This window comes from Leptonotus elevatus, chromosome 18 (assembly GCF_054856555.1).
Source record: "Leptonotus elevatus isolate MCC_2025b chromosome 18, RoL_Lele_1.0, whole genome shotgun sequence".
NCBI lineage: Eukaryota > Metazoa > Chordata > Actinopteri > Syngnathiformes > Syngnathidae > Leptonotus > Leptonotus elevatus.
In genome coordinates this window covers 2781514-2800081 of record NC_141256.1, presented here as the reverse complement: position 1 = coordinate 2800081, position 18568 = coordinate 2781514, and the positions used below count along the sequence as shown (strand labels likewise).

Below are 18568 nucleotides of genomic sequence, written 5' to 3'. Positions count from 1 at the left end.
ATAAACTTTTTTATACAGAAAATTATAACACACGCAAGACATATTTAACACAGCGGTGTCTATTAAACTTTGTTTTAATGAAAAATTAAATGTTTTGAATTGATAATAATATGCCGTCTTAAAACTTAGTTTTCACCTAAAAAAATAAAAAAAATGCATATTTGCCTGACATTACCGTAATCTTACATCTGCACAATGGATGTAAACATGTTTGAACATGAAATAAAGTGCAGTGAACAGTTTCTGAGTGGTTCTTTTTCTCTCACCTGTTTTTCATTCCTTCTTCTGATTTGATTTTGTAGATTTTCGTCACTGTGTTGTTTTTGTTTTAGTCATTGACAAAATCAGTCAATTTTAGTTATCGTCATCGTCTCAATGAAAAGCTTCTATTTTAGTTTTCATTTAATTTTCGTCCGAAAAAAACTTTTGTGACGAAAAATATAACGAAAATTTTAGGCTCATTTGGGATAGGTCAGCTATTATAGCTTACTTTTATATATATATATATATATATATATATATATATATATATATATATATATATATATATATATATATATATATATATATATATATATATATATATATATAGTTCATCGTTAAAGTAAAGTTATTTTTATTGTGCTATAACCTAAAGTGACAATTTTGTACAACCACTGCACACACCTCTGAGCATTCAGAAACATTTAGCGCTGATAGTAGCACTAAAATACAAATTGAGGTGTGCAGGCAGGTCCACTAAAAGTACAACACCTGTGATCATATAATAGAGTGAGGATTCCTCATAGCTGAGCACCCTTCCCTAAGCAAAATGTAAAGAATGCGTTTTTCAGTTGCTACAATGAGTCATTGTTTTGTGCATGTTCATTTCCCCTTCCGATATGAAACAATGAAAGTAATGTAGTTTTCTCTTTTTTATGACTCGCATAGACAAAATCTCTCTTTTTGCTACAATAGGTTTTGAAGTTTGTCAAGTGAAAGGGGAAGTCAACCCCCCCACCCCCCCAAAAGTTTTTTTTTGACAATATGTTCTATTCAGACCCACTAATCTAAATATGGTATTTTGGTTAATATTGCATTAGTGGAATATTAGTTCTGCAGCAAAATCCAGCTGTTTTTATCCATCCCAGTGGGTGGCCATTTTGCCCCTTGCTGTCTACTGAAGATTACATCAATGTTGCTCAGGTCTCAGGTAACAACCAATCACAGCGCAGCTCCAGAAAACAGGCGAGCTGTGATTGGTCGTTGCCTGAGCAATTGTGATGTCATCTTCAGTCGACATCACGTCGAGTGGCAAAATGGCCGCCCACTGAGATGGATAAAAACGGCTGGATTTTGTTTAATAACTCATATTCCACAAATGTAATATTAATCAGAATGTTATGTTTATACTAGAATATATTATTGTCAAGAAATGCTTAAGGTTGACTTCCCCTTTAACACATTTCTGCAGAAAACAAACAAACAAACAAACAAAAACCAGAACAATTACAACCTATTGTCATTCCAATGAAGTTGGGATGTTGACTAACACGTAAAAAGGGAATACAATGATTAAAATTATTTTCATCCTACTGGCATATTCAATTGAATGCACTACAAAGACAAGACATTTTAATGTTCAAACTTTTCACAAATATTCTCTCATTTAGAATTTGATGCCTGCAACACGTTTCAAAAATCTGGGAGAGGGGCATCAAAATACAAAATAATAAATTCAGGGGGAAAAACAGCCTGAAATACTCCTTTGTTCACCACTTTGTCAACATCTGCATAAGCAAACACTCCATCCATTTAATAACAGTGTTACTCAATTTACAATTGAAAGGAATTTGGCGATTTCGTCATCTATGGTTGATAATCATGATTATAAGATTCAGAGAATATGGAGAAATCTGAAAAAATCAAAATACATAAATCAACAATACCCAAAAATGCTGTGTCCTCCTGGCCAAAAAGAAAAAGGACCATCCTGATTCCGGTCAAGGTAATGGGGGTGTATTTTTCAGCATTGTCCTTGCTCATTTCAGTAAGACTGTCATCAACATACATTCACACACATTCTTTTTTTCTCATTTCACGTGTTACAAAAGCGGGGTTCGTAGTAAAGGAGTGCAGTAGGCCTACTGGAAAAGCTGACTACTGACTATGGTATTGAACCTAAGACTAATTTTAAGGAGTAATGGGCTCTTTGCACAAATCCATTACTTCCTGAACTCAATATCACTCCTTCATTTCTTGTCTTTCATGAGTGGGCATGCTGATTAATTCAGGTGTGCCTGTATGACCTCAGTAACCATGATGACAATGGCTAGACACACCCAATTTGGCTAGATTTGCCCAATCATGAAAGACAGGAGACAAAGTGGTGTTAAATTCAAGAAGTAGTCGAGCTGTGCAAAGAGCCCATTATGGGAAGTGGGTAATGGAAAGTAAACATTACTCAATCTATGTAACTATATTATAGCTTTTGAATAAAGGTACTCTTTAACCAAAAATATATTATTTAAATGTATCCATTTCAAGTGGCTGCACATTTTTACCCCTGTTTTTTTTCAGTTTATAACTCAAATATCTACATTTGATGAGGAAAAGAAAAACAACACACACACAAAAAAGAAACAAGCAAACATACACACACAAAAGAAAACAGTTTAATAATTCTTGTTTTTAAGTGACTTACATGGTCCAAAATTATTTTTGAGTTACGACCACAGAATAAGGAATGAGAGCAGAGGCTAGTCCAGTGAACCTCTGCAATTTCCGTGGCGGACATTTAAAACAATTTTTTTTAGAGAAGATTCACATCCAGGTCCAAGTTATTGCAATTATGCGATTGATGACAAATTAAATGAATGATGGATCATCCGACAAATGACAAAAAGTTGTACTGAAATTACAACAGCATCGTCAATTGTTCAAGTTGCTTTATGACGATTGACAAATGTCAAAATGCATCACTTTCCTAATCCAGAAAAAGAGATAGATCAGTACGTCAAAGCGTTCAGCTTTGATTTTATTAGTTATCCCCATTAGTTTCTTTCTTTTTGCGATTCGAAGATGTGAATGCATTTAGGCCTTATGTGCCATATGTATTGAAGAATAGTTAACGTTTCAACTATAACCAGTACAAAATGAAGAATTTATAATAGTCATGTTCTTGTTGTATATTTCTAAGTTCTGTTCAGTTCCGCACTACGGTAGACTGTACAATTTTTACATATTCTCTATGTCAAAAATTTTAAGTAAATGCAGAAAATGTGAAACGCATGTTGATTTCTCAGGAACTGTTGCAATTTCTACATGGAATTTGAATATGATTTTACTGTGTTTGCAACACAGAATAAGTTGTTTGTTGGTATCATTTAGAAAAGCATTGAAGCCTTAACGGTTTCATTCTTGTGCACAAATACAAAAAAAGTCTTATCTTTCAGGCTCAGATGAATGTTTATATTAAAAGGGTGTACCGTAACTTGAATCACCCGTACACCCTCTGGGTGTGGGCTATGTCCTCAGCAGTCGGAGGTATGTTTACTGACCGAACGAACGAATGCAAGTTAAGCAGTCTGTCAGACAAGCTGACCTCTCTACCAGGAAACTGGGTTGATGAAATCAAAAACAATCACGAGTTGAGTTGGACACACTGAAACAAGAAGCTATGGGCGTTATGCTGATGTGAGTCAATCAAACCAAACCCATTTTACTTGGCTGTATTTAAGTCTCGTCCTTGTTCTCGAAACAATTGAGGTTATTTTCTTTTTGACATATTTTCTGGCAACTGGAAGTGTTTCAGGCAAGTATATATATAATTTTTTATGTTTAAATAGTATGTATTTGTTATGTTATGTTCATATGAGGCACAATATTATATACAGTAGCAGCCTATGCTTCCTCAATGATGGCTTAATTATTTTTATTAAATTGCATCATTACTTTGAGATTTCTGAGCTTATATTTGACGAAAGACATTTCATGATGAAGATCAGAGGTGCCCAAGTCAGATCCTCGAGAGCCCCTTATCCATCTTGTTTTCTATGGCCCCGTCCAGACGGAAGCAGAAGCGGTTCAAGACTTGCGTGTGTCCAAAAAAAGACGCTGAGGACGTTTAACGTTTGTAATGTATATGCCAATGTAGCGCAGCTAGAGAGAGTAAAAAGCGTAGAAGAAGAATCAGAGAAGAAGACAAACACTTTTTTTTTTTTTACTTTATTGCAATCTACAGGACAAACATGGCTTTGCATGTATCGAAACAACATGAAAAAGACGAAAACAGGAGAAGTGACAATGGCGGGGGATTCAAGTATAACATCGCTTGTTGAACGTGGGAATAAAGAAGCAAAATATTTTGTTGCAAAAGCATAAGCAAGCTAAGGAGGCTGCGCAAAACGACTACGACACGGCTATCCACCATTGTTGTTGACAGACTGACCGTTTGCGCGCAGTCACGTGAGAATTGGCGCACACGTCATCAATCTGCGACAATGCATTGTCATCAAGCTGCGAACATTACATCATCACTGTGATCGGTTTAAAGCTCCGAAACAGCGCCATCGTGTGGACGAACGGCCTAAACTGTAAGAAACTTGTGAGGATACACAAGGGCCTATGACTCCCTCCTCCAAAGCAGCTGAATCCAATGATCAGCTCATCTGATAAGGATCCTGATCATGAATCAGGTGTGTTAGTAAAGGAAAGGAAAGCTTTGAGGGTTTAAAAGGCGTCATCTGCCTTGGCTAATGGTACATTAAACACCGATCGAGGGTTGAGCATTTTCTGGTGGTGCGATTGCACTTTATAGTCAATGTAGTTCGCACAGGCGGGCACCGATGCGTGCGGCGGGACAATAGGTGCATCGCACTTAAAATCCGCACATTCACATATTCACCAACGGTTAAAAATAAATAAATAAATTTGTTCGCACCAGCTAATCGGCTTCAGGAACGGACTGCAAAGCCACCCGGAGAAAGCAGTAAGTGTTTCCGTGTTTAAAACTGTTGATAGCAATAGTGCTAGCATTAGCTTTAGTATTTAGCACGGCCACCGGGATGCCGGTGAAGAAGTGGAAGCGTTAGGGGCTCTTATTAAAAAAAAAAAAAAGGGGAAGGCGTTGCAGGAGAAAGAGTGGCTCACCTGTACTGCAGTACACGGCAGTTCTGTCCTTTTTTCGAAATTTGTGAGCTAAACTTTGAACTACTTCAAGTAGAAAACAAACTTTCCCAACACTGATGACAGTATATGACGTTACCACAAGTGTTTTCAGTATACTGTATACTATAAATAATATTTATAGCATTCCTTCTTGTCCACGTGTTTGAACAGGAAATGTGCAAATTCATTGACATTACAAGATTGAAAAGAAAATCAATATAAAGCATGGACCAGATAACTAAAAATGTAAAATAATTTAAAGTAATCATTATTCCGTTTTGTTTTTGTTTTGTTTTTTCTTCCCATGGAGCGGAGCAGACAGAGAGACTGTCTCTCTTGCTACATTGGCCACATTGTCAAATCCTGTCTCTGCTAATCTGTCACTGTGACACTGTCAAATCTGCAGCGAGAGTGCAACATGCACAAACCTATGGGACAGACAGGAGGTGAATTCATGGTTGAATGGTTAAAAAACAAAAAGAGAGAGGGAAGCAAATTATAGTCATAATGTGATATATTTGCTGGTAGAAACTGATGAGGTTGATAACCGCTGCAGTATGTCCAGTTAGAACATAGCTTGTCCAGGTGAGGCAATGATCAGACCATCTTATCTCTTTCTGTTGTTTAATTGTGGGGTCAGTGTGGGGTTTTATGTGTGTGCGTGTGATTTCTGTAATGCAAATACAATACATCACAAATTAAACAATGCTACTTAGTTGGGCTACTTAACGATTCATAAAGTCCAAAATAGTACAAGTACCATTAACTTAAATGAATGTACATGACTTAGAACTATTAATAACGTAACATTGAGGCATCTACCTGCTAATGCACGTACTGAGAAATTAGAATTTATAGCAAAGCTTGAACGTGTAGCGACCAACTTCGTCTGTCTGTTGATTCGCGCGGGTCTTAACAACAAGCATAGGTGGCCTAACTATAATTGAAACGGTGCCAATAAACTGACCGACAGAGGGCGCCGCAACTTCACAAACACAGTTCAACCTGGCCTTCTTAACAGTGACATTCATCCAACGGCTGTAACGTTCCAACAATAATGTTAGTCCGACCGCTAACTAATACTAATGTATTAGCTCGTAGCATGGAGCCATAGTAGCCACTTGTTGACATACTGTAATTGTGTGTGAAGTTGTTTTCCATCAAAAAGATGAGAGAACATTTTATGTGAAATAGTTTTAGATCATTATCTGCTGACAAAAAAATAAAATAAATAAATACAGGGGTAAAATGTTTGTCCTGACTAAACCTAAAGACTAAAATGATGACAGTTTTTGTTGACTAAAACTAGACAAATAAAATTATGTTTTCTTGGACTAAAACATAGACTAAAATGCTAGATTTATAATTGACTAAAAATGGACTAAATAAAACCTGGATGATGTTGAATAACTATGTTAAAAACTAAAAACCGTGATTAAAACCTAAATAAAACTGAAACTAAATTTAAAAATAGCTGATAAAATTAAGACTATTGTACATGCAGATTTACCATGCTTCTGTATACATCAATTTTTTTGTTGTTGTTGAAATTATCTTGTTTTTGTTTATTTTTATTTTTTTTACTGAAATTTAAATTATTTCCTTGACACCTGTATGTTTTCCTCTTCCTCAGATGATAGTTATTAGTCATGAGTGACTGGTCATACCTGTCCAAACTTCTCCACAAGGTCCAATCTCACTCCACTGTGGTAGGAAAGATCTGGATGAGTGTCCTCTTCGTGTTCAGGATCTTCGTGCTGGGCGCTGCGGCAGACAACGTGTGGGCAGATGAATTGTCCGAGTTCTATTGTGACTCTAAAGAACCGGGATGTAAAAACTCCTGCTATAATTGGATGTTCCCCATGTCCCATGTGCATTACTGGGTGCTGCAAATCACATTTGTGTCAACTCCAACCCTGGTATACCTTGGCCATGCTGCCTTCATCATACACAAGGAGAAGAAAATGATCGAGCTGGAGCAGAGCAAAATAAAGGGAAATGCAGTGAAGACACCTAAATACACAGATGAAAGAGGGAAAGTGAAAATTAAAGGCATCTTGTTTTGCACATACATGACCCAGCTGGTTTTCAAAGTCATCCTGGAGGTGGGCTTCACTATTGGACAGTTCTATGTCTTTGGCCCTCTCAAAGTTGTCGCACATTTTCATTGTAAGAATTCACCACCTTGTGCAATGGAGAGCGGTTCCAGGTGTTACATTTCTCGTCCAACAGAGAAGACTATCTTCATCTACTTCATGCTTGCAGTTTCTGGTATTTCGGTTCTCCTCAATATTATTGAGATTGCGTACCTGCTTTGCAAAAAAAGGCAAAGTGCAAAGAAACAGCTGGCAGCTCCGTCTCATGTGCACACTTCGATATCCTGTGCACCAAACAACCCACCATGGGGAGCTCTAAGAAACCAATATGGAGGCTATCCTCTGTTGCCTCTACGTACTCAAGTCACCACGGGCTTAAGCAGCGATGACAGTCACATCCACTCGGAGTGAAAACACGGACAATTCAAGTACTCCATCGACCATTTGTCCATCTGGGAGAGAGATTGAATTCAACTTTTATTTTTTATTTGTTTATGTTTTATATTCATTATGTGACAAATATTGTGCTATGATAAATGTGTGGGCTCTACAAACCAATCCCAGAATTGTATCAAATGTAGGTGAATGTCACAAAAATGAATGAGTGAATGAATCTTTATTCAAACATAATAAAAAAAAGAAGAGAGGATTAAAACACAATGAAAAACAAGCAAATCACTGTTCCCAAAGAAAGACGTCGTAGCTTATTGTGCCCTACCTCTGTACCTGTTACTTCCAAGAGCATTAATAATTACTTTAATTATAACACCATATTCACCTTATTCATACTTCTTCATTTTTAGAATTTAAAACAATGCATGCAATAATATATAAATAATATCAATCTCCACAATGCTGTACAAACAGAGATAAAACAACATATTAGCATCCAAAATATTGAATTGTCGCTCCCTTTCGCTCATACATTTTTCTGTATAGAACAATATTTCTGTTTTTCTTCAATTTATCTTCAAACCCATTCCATATAGAATTATATGTACCTGGTCCTGGGATTAGTACGATTATTCATTACCCTTTTCAAAGTCACACTGTAACAAATTTCTGTAAAACCTACAGTAAAAAAATACATAATTTTCTTGTTTTTTAATTTTAAAGTATTTAACGGTATACAGAAATGCATTGTGGGTAAAACAAAGTGCTATATGGGTAAAAACAAAGTACAGTAATTTGCTGTATAATTAGCTAAATAGTAATAATAATATTATTAATAAAATAATATTTAATTAATGGTAAATGCTTGTTGTCAATAATATTTTTCATGAATTTTTTTAATTTGAATTCTAAATTGTGCATGATGAGGGGTTTTCCACTTCGGTGTTTCCACTGTAAATCTTGAGTTTTATAAGAATGAAACACCTATGTGCAAAATTAGAGGGAACGAAGTATATATATTAAAAATATTCTAATGTAACCTTGACCTCAGGTACCATGTTGTCTAATATAAGACCTTAATTTTATACCACTAATCCTGTTCAGGGTTGTGAACAGATGTTATGGAACAAATAAAAACAAAACAAAACAAACTGATTTCGGCAGAGTTGTATGAGTCGCTTTTTACATCATTAAATTACATGTGAAAATCATATGACTCCCTCTGTGTGTTAGTCAACCAACTTTTAAACTTCCATCTGCATAGTTGTTTTCTCACGTGCATATTATGTTAATTAAAAACTGTAACTTGACCATAGCTGTGAATGTGAATACGGATAGTTGTCTACATCTCGCCCAAGAGTCAGCTGACTTCAGCTCACGTCTACCCTAAGGACAAGAAATAAGAAAGCTATTTCAACTCAGATGTATGCATTAACCTCTCTAACGCAGTAGGCCTACCTACAGTATATAATATGATGTCAACATTGACTAATAGATCACTGCAATGTAGTTGGTATGACTGAATGGAAATTTATCATAAATAAAATGCCTAGCTTAACCTGCTGCTGTTTCATCTACATCGCATTGTTTGATTTACTGTGGCAAAATCAATATAAGATGTAGGCTACGAAGCATAAACCATGCAGCAGTAACTTGTGCTACGTTCACCTGTATGGTATTAATTCAGCCACTAGATGGCAGCATTTACGGGCAAATGGAAACAAGAAAAGTTGACGTAGAATAGAGAAACTTTTATGTGATAAAAGTTCGTTTTACTCTGCAGATTTTTGGTGTGTTTTCCTTCTCAAAAACTCACTTTTAACATGATCTATAACAGGACAGGCCTTTTTAAAAGCAAATAACGGGCAGACTGGCAGTGAACCCTTTTGTGACCATGGCAAATGTTTCGTGTGTTATAGTTGAAACATTTGCGTTCAAATCATGAGAAACATACATTTCGGCTCCATTCAAATCAACAGTCTTGCTGTCGAAATGTTATTCAATTTAATGGGACATATTCAAACAAAAATGGTTAGGCAACTTTTTTTCCCCCCTGTATAAGATACATTTAAGTAAAACAAAAACAAAAGTTTCCCGATATGTGTTTTAATAAGACACGAATTAGTTATTTCAAATAACTTTGTCTTTCTGAGGTGCTTTGAACTTTTTCCCATGTTGGCCTGCTTAAAAAGTTTTTTTTTCTTTCTTTTTTTTTCATCCTCATAGAGCGCGAGAGGGTCTTTGGTCTTGACGTCAAGGTCAGGTGACTCCCCTCTTCTGACGGGACACTTATAAGGGAAGTTGGATAAGTTAGGCTCAGTTTCCCGTCTGGTCCTAAACTTGGATGTCGACTTTTCTGGAGCTTGATTTTCAATTAACGTAACGTAAAGGGAACCACGGGCTCCCTGTTTTCCTCTTTGTAACTTTCTAGGTAAGTTTGAAGCTTCAAATGTTCCATACTTCATTATAAGTTAGCCTCTAAATATTGTGTGTGGACAGAGAAATTGAGAAATTAAACTGTGCTTTTTGAAAATGGGAATTTAGATACTTATTTGCAATAGAAATTTCAATATGGATCCAAATGTTTTCTTCTAAGAAAAAACACTTTTTTTTATTATTATTGTTATAATTTTTTTAAAGACCACTTTAAAACTTGTGTGGCACTATGGACAACTGATCCTGATCCTAGAACCTTAGAGTGAATCACTTTACAGCTGTTAAACAACCTCAAAAAGATTGTTCAGCAGCTGCGGAATAGCAGGAAACCTCAAACTGGGACTTGTTTTTCCATTCATATCCTGTGTCTTCTGTGCTGGTCATTGTGTTGGATTTGTCTGTGCTGTCTGAATCATTTACTACCAAAGTCATTCATGTAGAAAGTGGCGGGAATTTCTGCGTCTAGTCACTACAAAATAATTTAATATCACTTGGCATGATTGACTTATGTGCATTTTAGTGGCTGACTAACCATAAAATAACTTATTACCTCCACAACTATCTAGGTTGTGGTATAAGGTGCATTGTTTTGCAACAAGATCAATTAGGGAACATGTGGCGGTAATTTATAACATCAGAAAAGTCTCAAGATGAACAAGGTCTTAATGAGGATTAAGATTCTTGTATGAAGAAAGAAATGAATATTGGCAATATTTGCACCGATTGAAAAAAAAGTACGGGAGAATATTTGTTAGGATTCGGCAATATTTAATTACATTTGTGTGTTGACTGGTAAAGCAGCGTTTATTCCTTTCAACATAGTCTTGAGTGGAGAAAAAAAAAGTCCAGCATGTCATAAGTGTCACTCGGGTTCTAATTGAATGAAAATGTGTCAAACTATGCAGCTCTTAGTGCTTTGCTGAAATAATGATTGCTTTGCAGTCATTTGCGGAATGCTATTAGGCCTTCTTCAGCTGAATTTCTGTTAACCCTATAAAGCAGGGGTGGGCAAACTTGGTCCTCGAGGGCCGGAGTCCTGCAGGTTTGGCAGGTTTCCCTCTTCCAACACAAACTGATTCCAATCAACAGAAACGTTATCAGGCTATGCAGAGCTTGCTGATGAGCTAATCATATATCAGCTGTGTTGGAGAAGGGAAATATCCAAAACCTGCAGGACTCCGGCCCTCAAGGATCGCGTTTGCCCACCACTGTTATAAAGCATGAACCATGAAATATATGAGAGAAAATCCTGATTCTTTGTAAATAGAGTATTTATTGGTCTAACAAACCCCCCAATTTAGTTTTTTGAAAATCAACTTCCACATGACTTTTGACTTGTCATATTTGATACATCCGGTCACAAAGCTTTAAATTCATACATTTATAACTGTCAAAAAATATAATAATAAACAGACAAATTAAAATATATTAGTATTTCCAAAAATCAGAAAGAACATTTCCCACTATTAATAAGTATAAGTGTTTCTCCTTTCTCAATTGGGGCGATGTTGCAAAGTTGCTAAAAAGCCATCAGTTGTGCCAAATCATATACGTCAAGGTTTTAATAGGGGGAAAAATATTATACTCATGAAATAGAGGGCTCAAAATGTCTTGTATTTAATATGATACGTTTGGCTTCATAGGGTTTAAGTTCACAGCATTCACAGGCAATTTAGGCCTTTATGTGTCAAGTTTGGATGTTTTGATCTTGGGATGTAGTCGAGTTTACGCTTAGTTAAAAAAAAAAGTCGAGCTACATTAGGTAATTAAGTTTTGTGTGAGGTGAGTGTGAATATGTCGATCCTGTGATTGAGTGTTAATCAGTTCATGGTGTGCTCCACTTCTCAGTTGGGCTCCAAATTCCATGTGACCATGTTTAGCCTGTAAAAATAAAATGTATAGATGGCACAGAGTTGTGTCATAATGGTGAGCACTAAGCTGTTAACAGGACAGTGTGAGCACTGTGGAAAGAAGCTCACAGCAGGGCTTTCCGGTCCGCTCCACACACACTTTACAATGTTACATTGACTTCACATTCTCATAAATGAGCAATTTTATTCCTGCAACATCTCGATGAAGAACTTGGCAGATCATTTTAGTGTTCACTGAAGCTTCATGTTTGCTACGTCTCATTTATGCTTCTTCATGCCACATTCTAGAGGTGAAACAACCTGCATCTTTAACACTGTACAATAAACACACAACTAGAGGTTGGAAACGCAACAATATAAACAAATTGTAGGTTTTTAAAATGACCAAAAGCAGTTTGTTTACAAGCATTCTCACTTGACATGGGCTCAAGGGAATGCTGAAAATTAGTGCAGCAGGAACATACTTAATCTAAAATCCCCTCATGTGACTGAAATGTTTTTATTCCAGGGCTCCAACCAGTTTGATCTGGAATAATCCAAAATTAACACCTTCATTTCTATAAGGGTGAAAGAGTTTACTTTATATATTTTATTTCCACAAACCTAATCTTGATGATTCATGGATATGTATCTGATCTGGGTTGCCTGATTTATGTAATGAGTCATTTAATGAGTTATATTGGGTGTTAGAATGCGACATACTTTTTTTCTCTCTCAAATTTACAAGATTGTGTTGCTGTGCGTGACCAAAACGTCTGCTCTCAGCAACTGAATTAGCTTGTGAGGTTTGTTTCACAAAGACCAATAAACTCCAACAATATCCTGAAGGCACTTTTGGAACACTTGACGTTGCAACTACCAAATCCAGTAAAATCATTCAGATTAATATTACATTTGTGGAATATGAGCTATGAAGCAAAATCCAGCTATTTTTATCCAACTCAGGGGGAAGCCACTTTGCCACTTGCTGTCGACTAGAGCTGTCAAAATGAATCGACAAGTAATTGATTATGAAATTAATCGACAACTATTTTAATAATCGAGTAATCGTTTGGAGCCATTTTTTTAATTTGAAATTGTCCAAATCCTCTGATTTCATCATATCAACAGTAATTGTTGACTGATTTCTGTAGGCCTTAGTGAAAAAAAGACTATTACTAGATTATCTTCTGTGTTTAATCAAAATAAGACATTTGCAAACATCTGTTTTTACTTTGGAAAACAATGACCGAATTGGTAACGTAGTACAACATCAACCCTCCTTGATAAAAGTTGCTGTATTTTGCTGCTTAAGTCATATTCCACTAATGCAATATTAACCAGAATATCATATTTAGACTAGTGGGGCTTCATAGAACATATTGTTGTCAATAAGTTTTTGGTGGGGTTGACTTCCCCTTTAAAAAGAGTCCATTGTGAATACTAGTCTGTAGCCTTTGGTTTGTTTTCATGTCAAAATATTGAGGTAATTTCTTTAATTTGAAATGATGCAAGTAATTAACCGATTAAAACATTAGGATGATAGTGTGCAGTGGATCCAAAAATGTTGAAGATGTCCTCATAACATTTTATATTGAAATAATTAACACATAACAGGTGCTGTTTGAATTTGGCAGGCAAAAAATGTTGATTAAAACCCCTTTTTAATCAAGCGATTAATTGTGATTAATCAAAAATCTAAGATGTGATTAATCTGATTTAAAAAATTTAATCATTTGACAGCTCTAAGCATGCGTTGCAGTGAGAGCTTCATATGGGTTGGGCCAAATTGGTTCTAATCTCAAACCTGTCCTAATTTGTCCAATTCTTACACAATGATTTGTTTTCTTTTTCCAGCCAAGACTCCTTGAGGATGGGTGATTGGAGCGCTCTTGGCCGTCTGTTGGATAAGGTCCAGGCGTATTCCACCGCCGGGGGGAAGGTCTGGCTCTCTGTCCTCTTCATCTTCCGAATCCTGGTCCTGGGCACGGCAGTCGAATCCGCCTGGGGAGATGAGCAGTCTGCCTTCAAATGTAACACCCAACAACCTGGTTGCGAGAACGTCTGCTATGACAAATCCTTCCCCATCTCCCACGTCAGATTCTGGGTCCTCCAGATTATCTTTGTGTCGACCCCTACGCTACTTTACCTGGCTCATGTCTTTTACCTGAACAGGAAGGAGCAGAAACTGAACAGGAAGGAGGAAGAGCTTAAAGTTGTACAAAATGACGGAGGAGATGTTGACCTCCCGCTGAAGAAAATTGAAATGAAAAAGCACAAGTATGGCATTGACGAGCACGGCAAAGTCAAGATGAAGGGGGCACTACTCAGAACCTACATCGTCAGCATTTTTTTCAAATCCATGTTTGAAGTGGGCTTTCTCGTGATCCAGTGGTACATATATGGCTTCAGCCTGTCAGCGGTCTACACCTGTGAGAGGTCTCCATGCCCGCATAGGGTGGACTGTTTCCTGTCACGTCCCACAGAAAAGACCGTCTTTATTATCTTCATGTTGGTGGTTTCGCTGGTGTCCCTGCTGCTTAACGTCATTGAGCTCTTCTATGTGTTCTTTAAGAGGATCAAAGATCGTGTGAAGAGCCAACAGCCGCCCACCCTCTACCCTACTTTAAGCCCAACCCCCAAGGAAATCTCCACGACCAAGTATCCTTACTATAATGGCTGCTCTTCCCCTACCGCTCCACTCTCACCCATGTCCCCCCCAGGTTACAAGTTGGCCACAGGAGAGAGGGGGACGGGCTCTTGTCGTAATTTTAACAAGCAGGCCCATGAGCAGAACTGGGCCAACTATTCCACGGAGCAGAACCGCCTTGGCCAGATTGGAGGAGGAGGGAGCACTATTTCAAACTCGCACGCGCAAGCCTTCGACTTCCCAGACGATACCCACGAGCATAAGAAACTGTCCTCATCGGCTGGACACGAGATGCAGCCTCTGCCACTGATGGACGCCCGGCCCTGCAGCCGGGCCAGCAGCCGGATGAGCAGCCGGGCCAGGCCAGACGACCTGGATGTGTAAACCTGGCTGGCAGCCTGAGAATCAGGAAACAATCACTTAGGTGTCAACAGGAGCTGGGTGGGGCTAAACTCACTTACTGTCTTTGACGTAGAGACTCTTAGTTCATCAAGAGACGTTCAAACTTGTTACGTAACACTGTCAAAAGGTACAAGTTGCAAATAGTTTTTGATGACTTCCCATTTGCGTACATCACCTAACCTAGCCTTAACATATGGGGGACCAAAACTGCCAAAATTAAAAATAAATAAATGACTACAAAAATAAATTAATAAAAGTGAAATTAAAAACAGATATAAAAAATAGAAATAAAAAATTTAATACAAAAAATAAATAAAAATGAAATAAACAACTATATATATATATATATATATATATATATATATATTGTTTTATATTTATATTTTGTATTTATGTTTGATTTTTTTTAAATATCCCTTTTATTTTCACTTTTCTTCATTTATTTATTTGTTTAGTCATTTATTTATTTTTAATTTTGGCAGTTTTGGTCCTCCATATTAACAGAGCTCACCCGTAGTGGGTGAAAGGCACAGGTGATCCTGAGATCCAGTCCCCGCGGAACACAGTGCTCAATATGATTTACTTGACTTAAGAAGTTTGGTTCATATTAATTGAACACTCTGTAGACAGCAGGACATCTCAGTTTGATTTACTGTGGTATGGTTTAGAATAGCTAACTATGATTTTGTGTTTCCAACGTGAAAGTGTGATGCTTGGTAAGCACCAACGCAAGATCATGCATATGCAGGGTTGGGGAATTCAGGTCCAGAAAGTAAAAACCCTGCCCAAGTTTGGCTTTAGCCACAGGTGCTTCTACTCAACAGGTGGTCAACAAGCTCTTTTACCTGCCATATACAGTAAATTCCGTAGAGTAAATTTTACTCTAAATTTAGTCTATTTGGTCCTACTTTAAATACAGTAGAGTAAAATTTACACTTGGAAGAGAGTAAAATATTCAGAGTAAATTTTGGTCAAGGTATTTTTTGTGTGTATAAGAAAATGTTCCTATGTCATGAAAAAATGTATTAAATAATTGTTTTCACTCAGAAATTCAAAGTAAATTTTGCAAAGAGAGATTTTGACCAAATCTTACTAGTTTATTTAAAAAAAACAGTTACACAAGGGATGAGGAACTAACTCACGACCTTCATCTTGGAAGACTGCCACTCTACCACCTGAGCTATGCAACTTCTACTGTTTGCTTATATCCAAAAGGAGACCAACGATGGTTTTGAGTTATGAAGATTCCAGCTGACATGAGCGATATACTAAGACACAGCAGGATTTTAATTTTACTCTCTTCCAAGTGTAAATTTTAGTCTATTTAGAGTGGGACCAAATAGACTCAGTTTAGAGTCAAATTTGTGTTAAAGTCAACCTGTGGCAGGGTTTTGACTTCCTGGATCTGGATTCCCCAAGCCTGTGTATATGTTCATAGCTTCATAGTTCCAAAAACTGACTGACTTTTATAATAACTTGGGATATATACCATACTGAACGATCTGTTCTGCTTGGTGGATTCACAGCAAGAGGTGAGAACTGAAAGTAATGCTTCATTACTGCAAATTAATAAAGCCTCATTCGGCTATAATCGTATTTTGCAAATATTAGATGATTAAGAGTTGAAATGCAAACATTTAAAACGCCTACTTTCATTGCCCTTTGTCTTTCCATTGATAGCAAGCAATCATATTATTATTTGGGTTTTTATTTTTTGCAAAACAGGGTTTGGGGGAAATTGCTGAATATGTATTGCTTGGGGTGTGATGGAAACCTACAACTCCGATAGAGGATTGACTACTATTCAATATAGCTTACTCATAGTCCTCAATTTATGTTAACTCACCATGAGCTGTATATTTATTGGCCATTTCTACAGTTCAACAGTCAGTCTGGATGTTTTCTTCCTGATAAACTTTGAATTTATGTGGCGTTTCATTCTGTGGAGTTATGCGTTTTGTTTAGTTTTTCCTTTAAGGAGTATGTTAGTGGCAGGATTGATGGATCAGACTGTTCTAACAGCAGTCTATTGGTTGGTAAAAATATTGATTCCTTTTTCATATTTGTAGGAAGTTGGGAGACCGCTGAACATTTTTTCCCACATATCTGAATGAATGATCTTGTTAGCGCTTTTTTTTTTGTCTCTCAAACTCTGTCAGCGTTGCTGCTTGAGAACTAGTTACTTACTGTAAGTACTGTAAATCAAGTGTCACGATGAAAATGAGAGTTTTTAGAAGACTTCTGATAGATCTGGACTAATATTTAGTCAGTTATATTAAAATATATGCCAATGTTGCTCCACAACTACAAAACATTAGAATAAATCTCAATTTGTGCTTTGAAAATGAGTCAACGCATCGTTCCGTCAGTACTTACATGTGTCATGGATCTTTCAGCTACAATGGCATTTGCACTGAGATCTAGGTGAGAAATATATGTTAATATGATGCACCCACAACGTGAGAAGAGTTTTCTGATTTACATGTTGCTAATTTATTTCATAACAGAAAAATCACTATAGTGCGAGACATCCGACTGCTACTTTATTTGTTCTAGGCCAGATGTGAACATTTCACGGACAAATCGGGAGAAATAGTCATTTGTTACAGTAGTTCAGACAGTGCTAATCCATGTACAGTATAAGTGCATGATAGCAAAGCAAACTCTCATTTGTTGTATCTGTGAAAACTGTATTAACCAATAAAGGTTTCTTTATTCTTAATGATCTAATTTGACTGTTTTATTGATTTTGTTTCATTTTGCATTTTAAGCTCTGTAAAACACATTTCAAAAGAATATCTACCATGTTCATGCACTATTTTTGGTTCGTGGACAGTCTTGGTATTGACACAAGGCTCAACTTGACAAAGTTCTCGCCATTGTGAAGTCAACTCAATGAACTTTCGTGAAGAACATTTTAAACATGAATTGCTCTCCTATGGAGCAGCGGATCACAAAAGTCACAGTTTGGATCGGATCACAGATTTGAGTCATGGATCGGATCGTTTTTCGGATTAGAAAAAAACAAGGATAAATAGTACTTTGCCTTTATTTATTTTGTAAAGGGTTTTTTCATTAAAAATTTTTTTTTCAAAATGTCTAATATAGCCATGTAGGATTTAGGAACACAACTTTTAAAGGGATAATTTTCAGCGGTAAAAAGTAAATATTTTGCCTAGAATGAATTTGATAGTTACATAAATTTTTTGGAATACAATTAATACCTTTAAAAACAAATGTTTCCACTTGCTGTCGACTGAAGATGACATCACCTGTGCTGAGGAAGTAGGTAATGACCAATCATGGATGACCTGTTTTCTGGGTTTGGTCAGCAACCTGAGCCATGATTGCTCGTTACCCACTTCCTCAGCTCAGGTGATGTCATATTCAGTCGACAGCAAGTGGTAGAAATAGTTTTTAAAGGTATTAATTATACATGGAAAAATAATGAAGTTATCGAATTCATTCTGGACAAAATATTAACATTTTACTGCTGAAAATTGCTCAATGAGTCAAGTATCCCTTTCAGTGCAATATGAGGGAGAAACATTCTTAGTTGGTTCATGACTTCATGTGTAAAATAACAAGGTATT

The 18568-nt window shown here is 36.6% G+C and overlaps 2 protein-coding genes across 2 annotated transcripts; both read left to right on the top strand.

Annotated features, from left to right (window-relative positions):
- The first annotated feature begins 3705 nt into the window (after positions 1-3705).
- On the top strand, positions 3706-8631 carry LOC147158253 (gap junction Cx32.2 protein-like). The gene is made up of 2 exons (XM_086060917.1): positions 3706-3793; positions 6782-8631. Exon 2 carries the CDS (start codon positions 6798-6800, stop codon positions 7653-7655), a length of 858 nt encoding a protein of 285 aa, XP_085917043.1. The 5' UTR covers positions 3706-3793; positions 6782-6797; the 3' UTR covers positions 7656-8631.
- A 1290-nt stretch (positions 8632-9921) lies between these two features.
- On the top strand, positions 9922-17697 carry gja1b (gap junction protein alpha 1b). Its single transcript, XM_086060674.1, has 2 exons — positions 9922-10068; positions 13781-17697. Exon 2 carries the CDS (start codon positions 13797-13799, stop codon positions 14955-14957), a length of 1161 nt encoding a protein of 386 aa, XP_085916800.1. The 5' UTR covers positions 9922-10068; positions 13781-13796; the 3' UTR covers positions 14958-17697.
- The last annotated feature ends 871 nt before the right edge of the window (positions 17698-18568 follow it).

What these genes read in the sequence shown, in the direction of transcription:
- gja1b (XM_086060674.1), top strand. Translation starts at nt 13,797, where the DNA reads ATGGGTGATTGGAGCGCTCTTGGCCGTCTGTTGGATAAGGTCCAGGCG.
- LOC147158253 (XM_086060917.1), top strand. Translation starts at nt 6,798, where the DNA reads ATGAGTGACTGGTCATACCTGTCCAAACTTCTCCACAAGGTCCAATCT.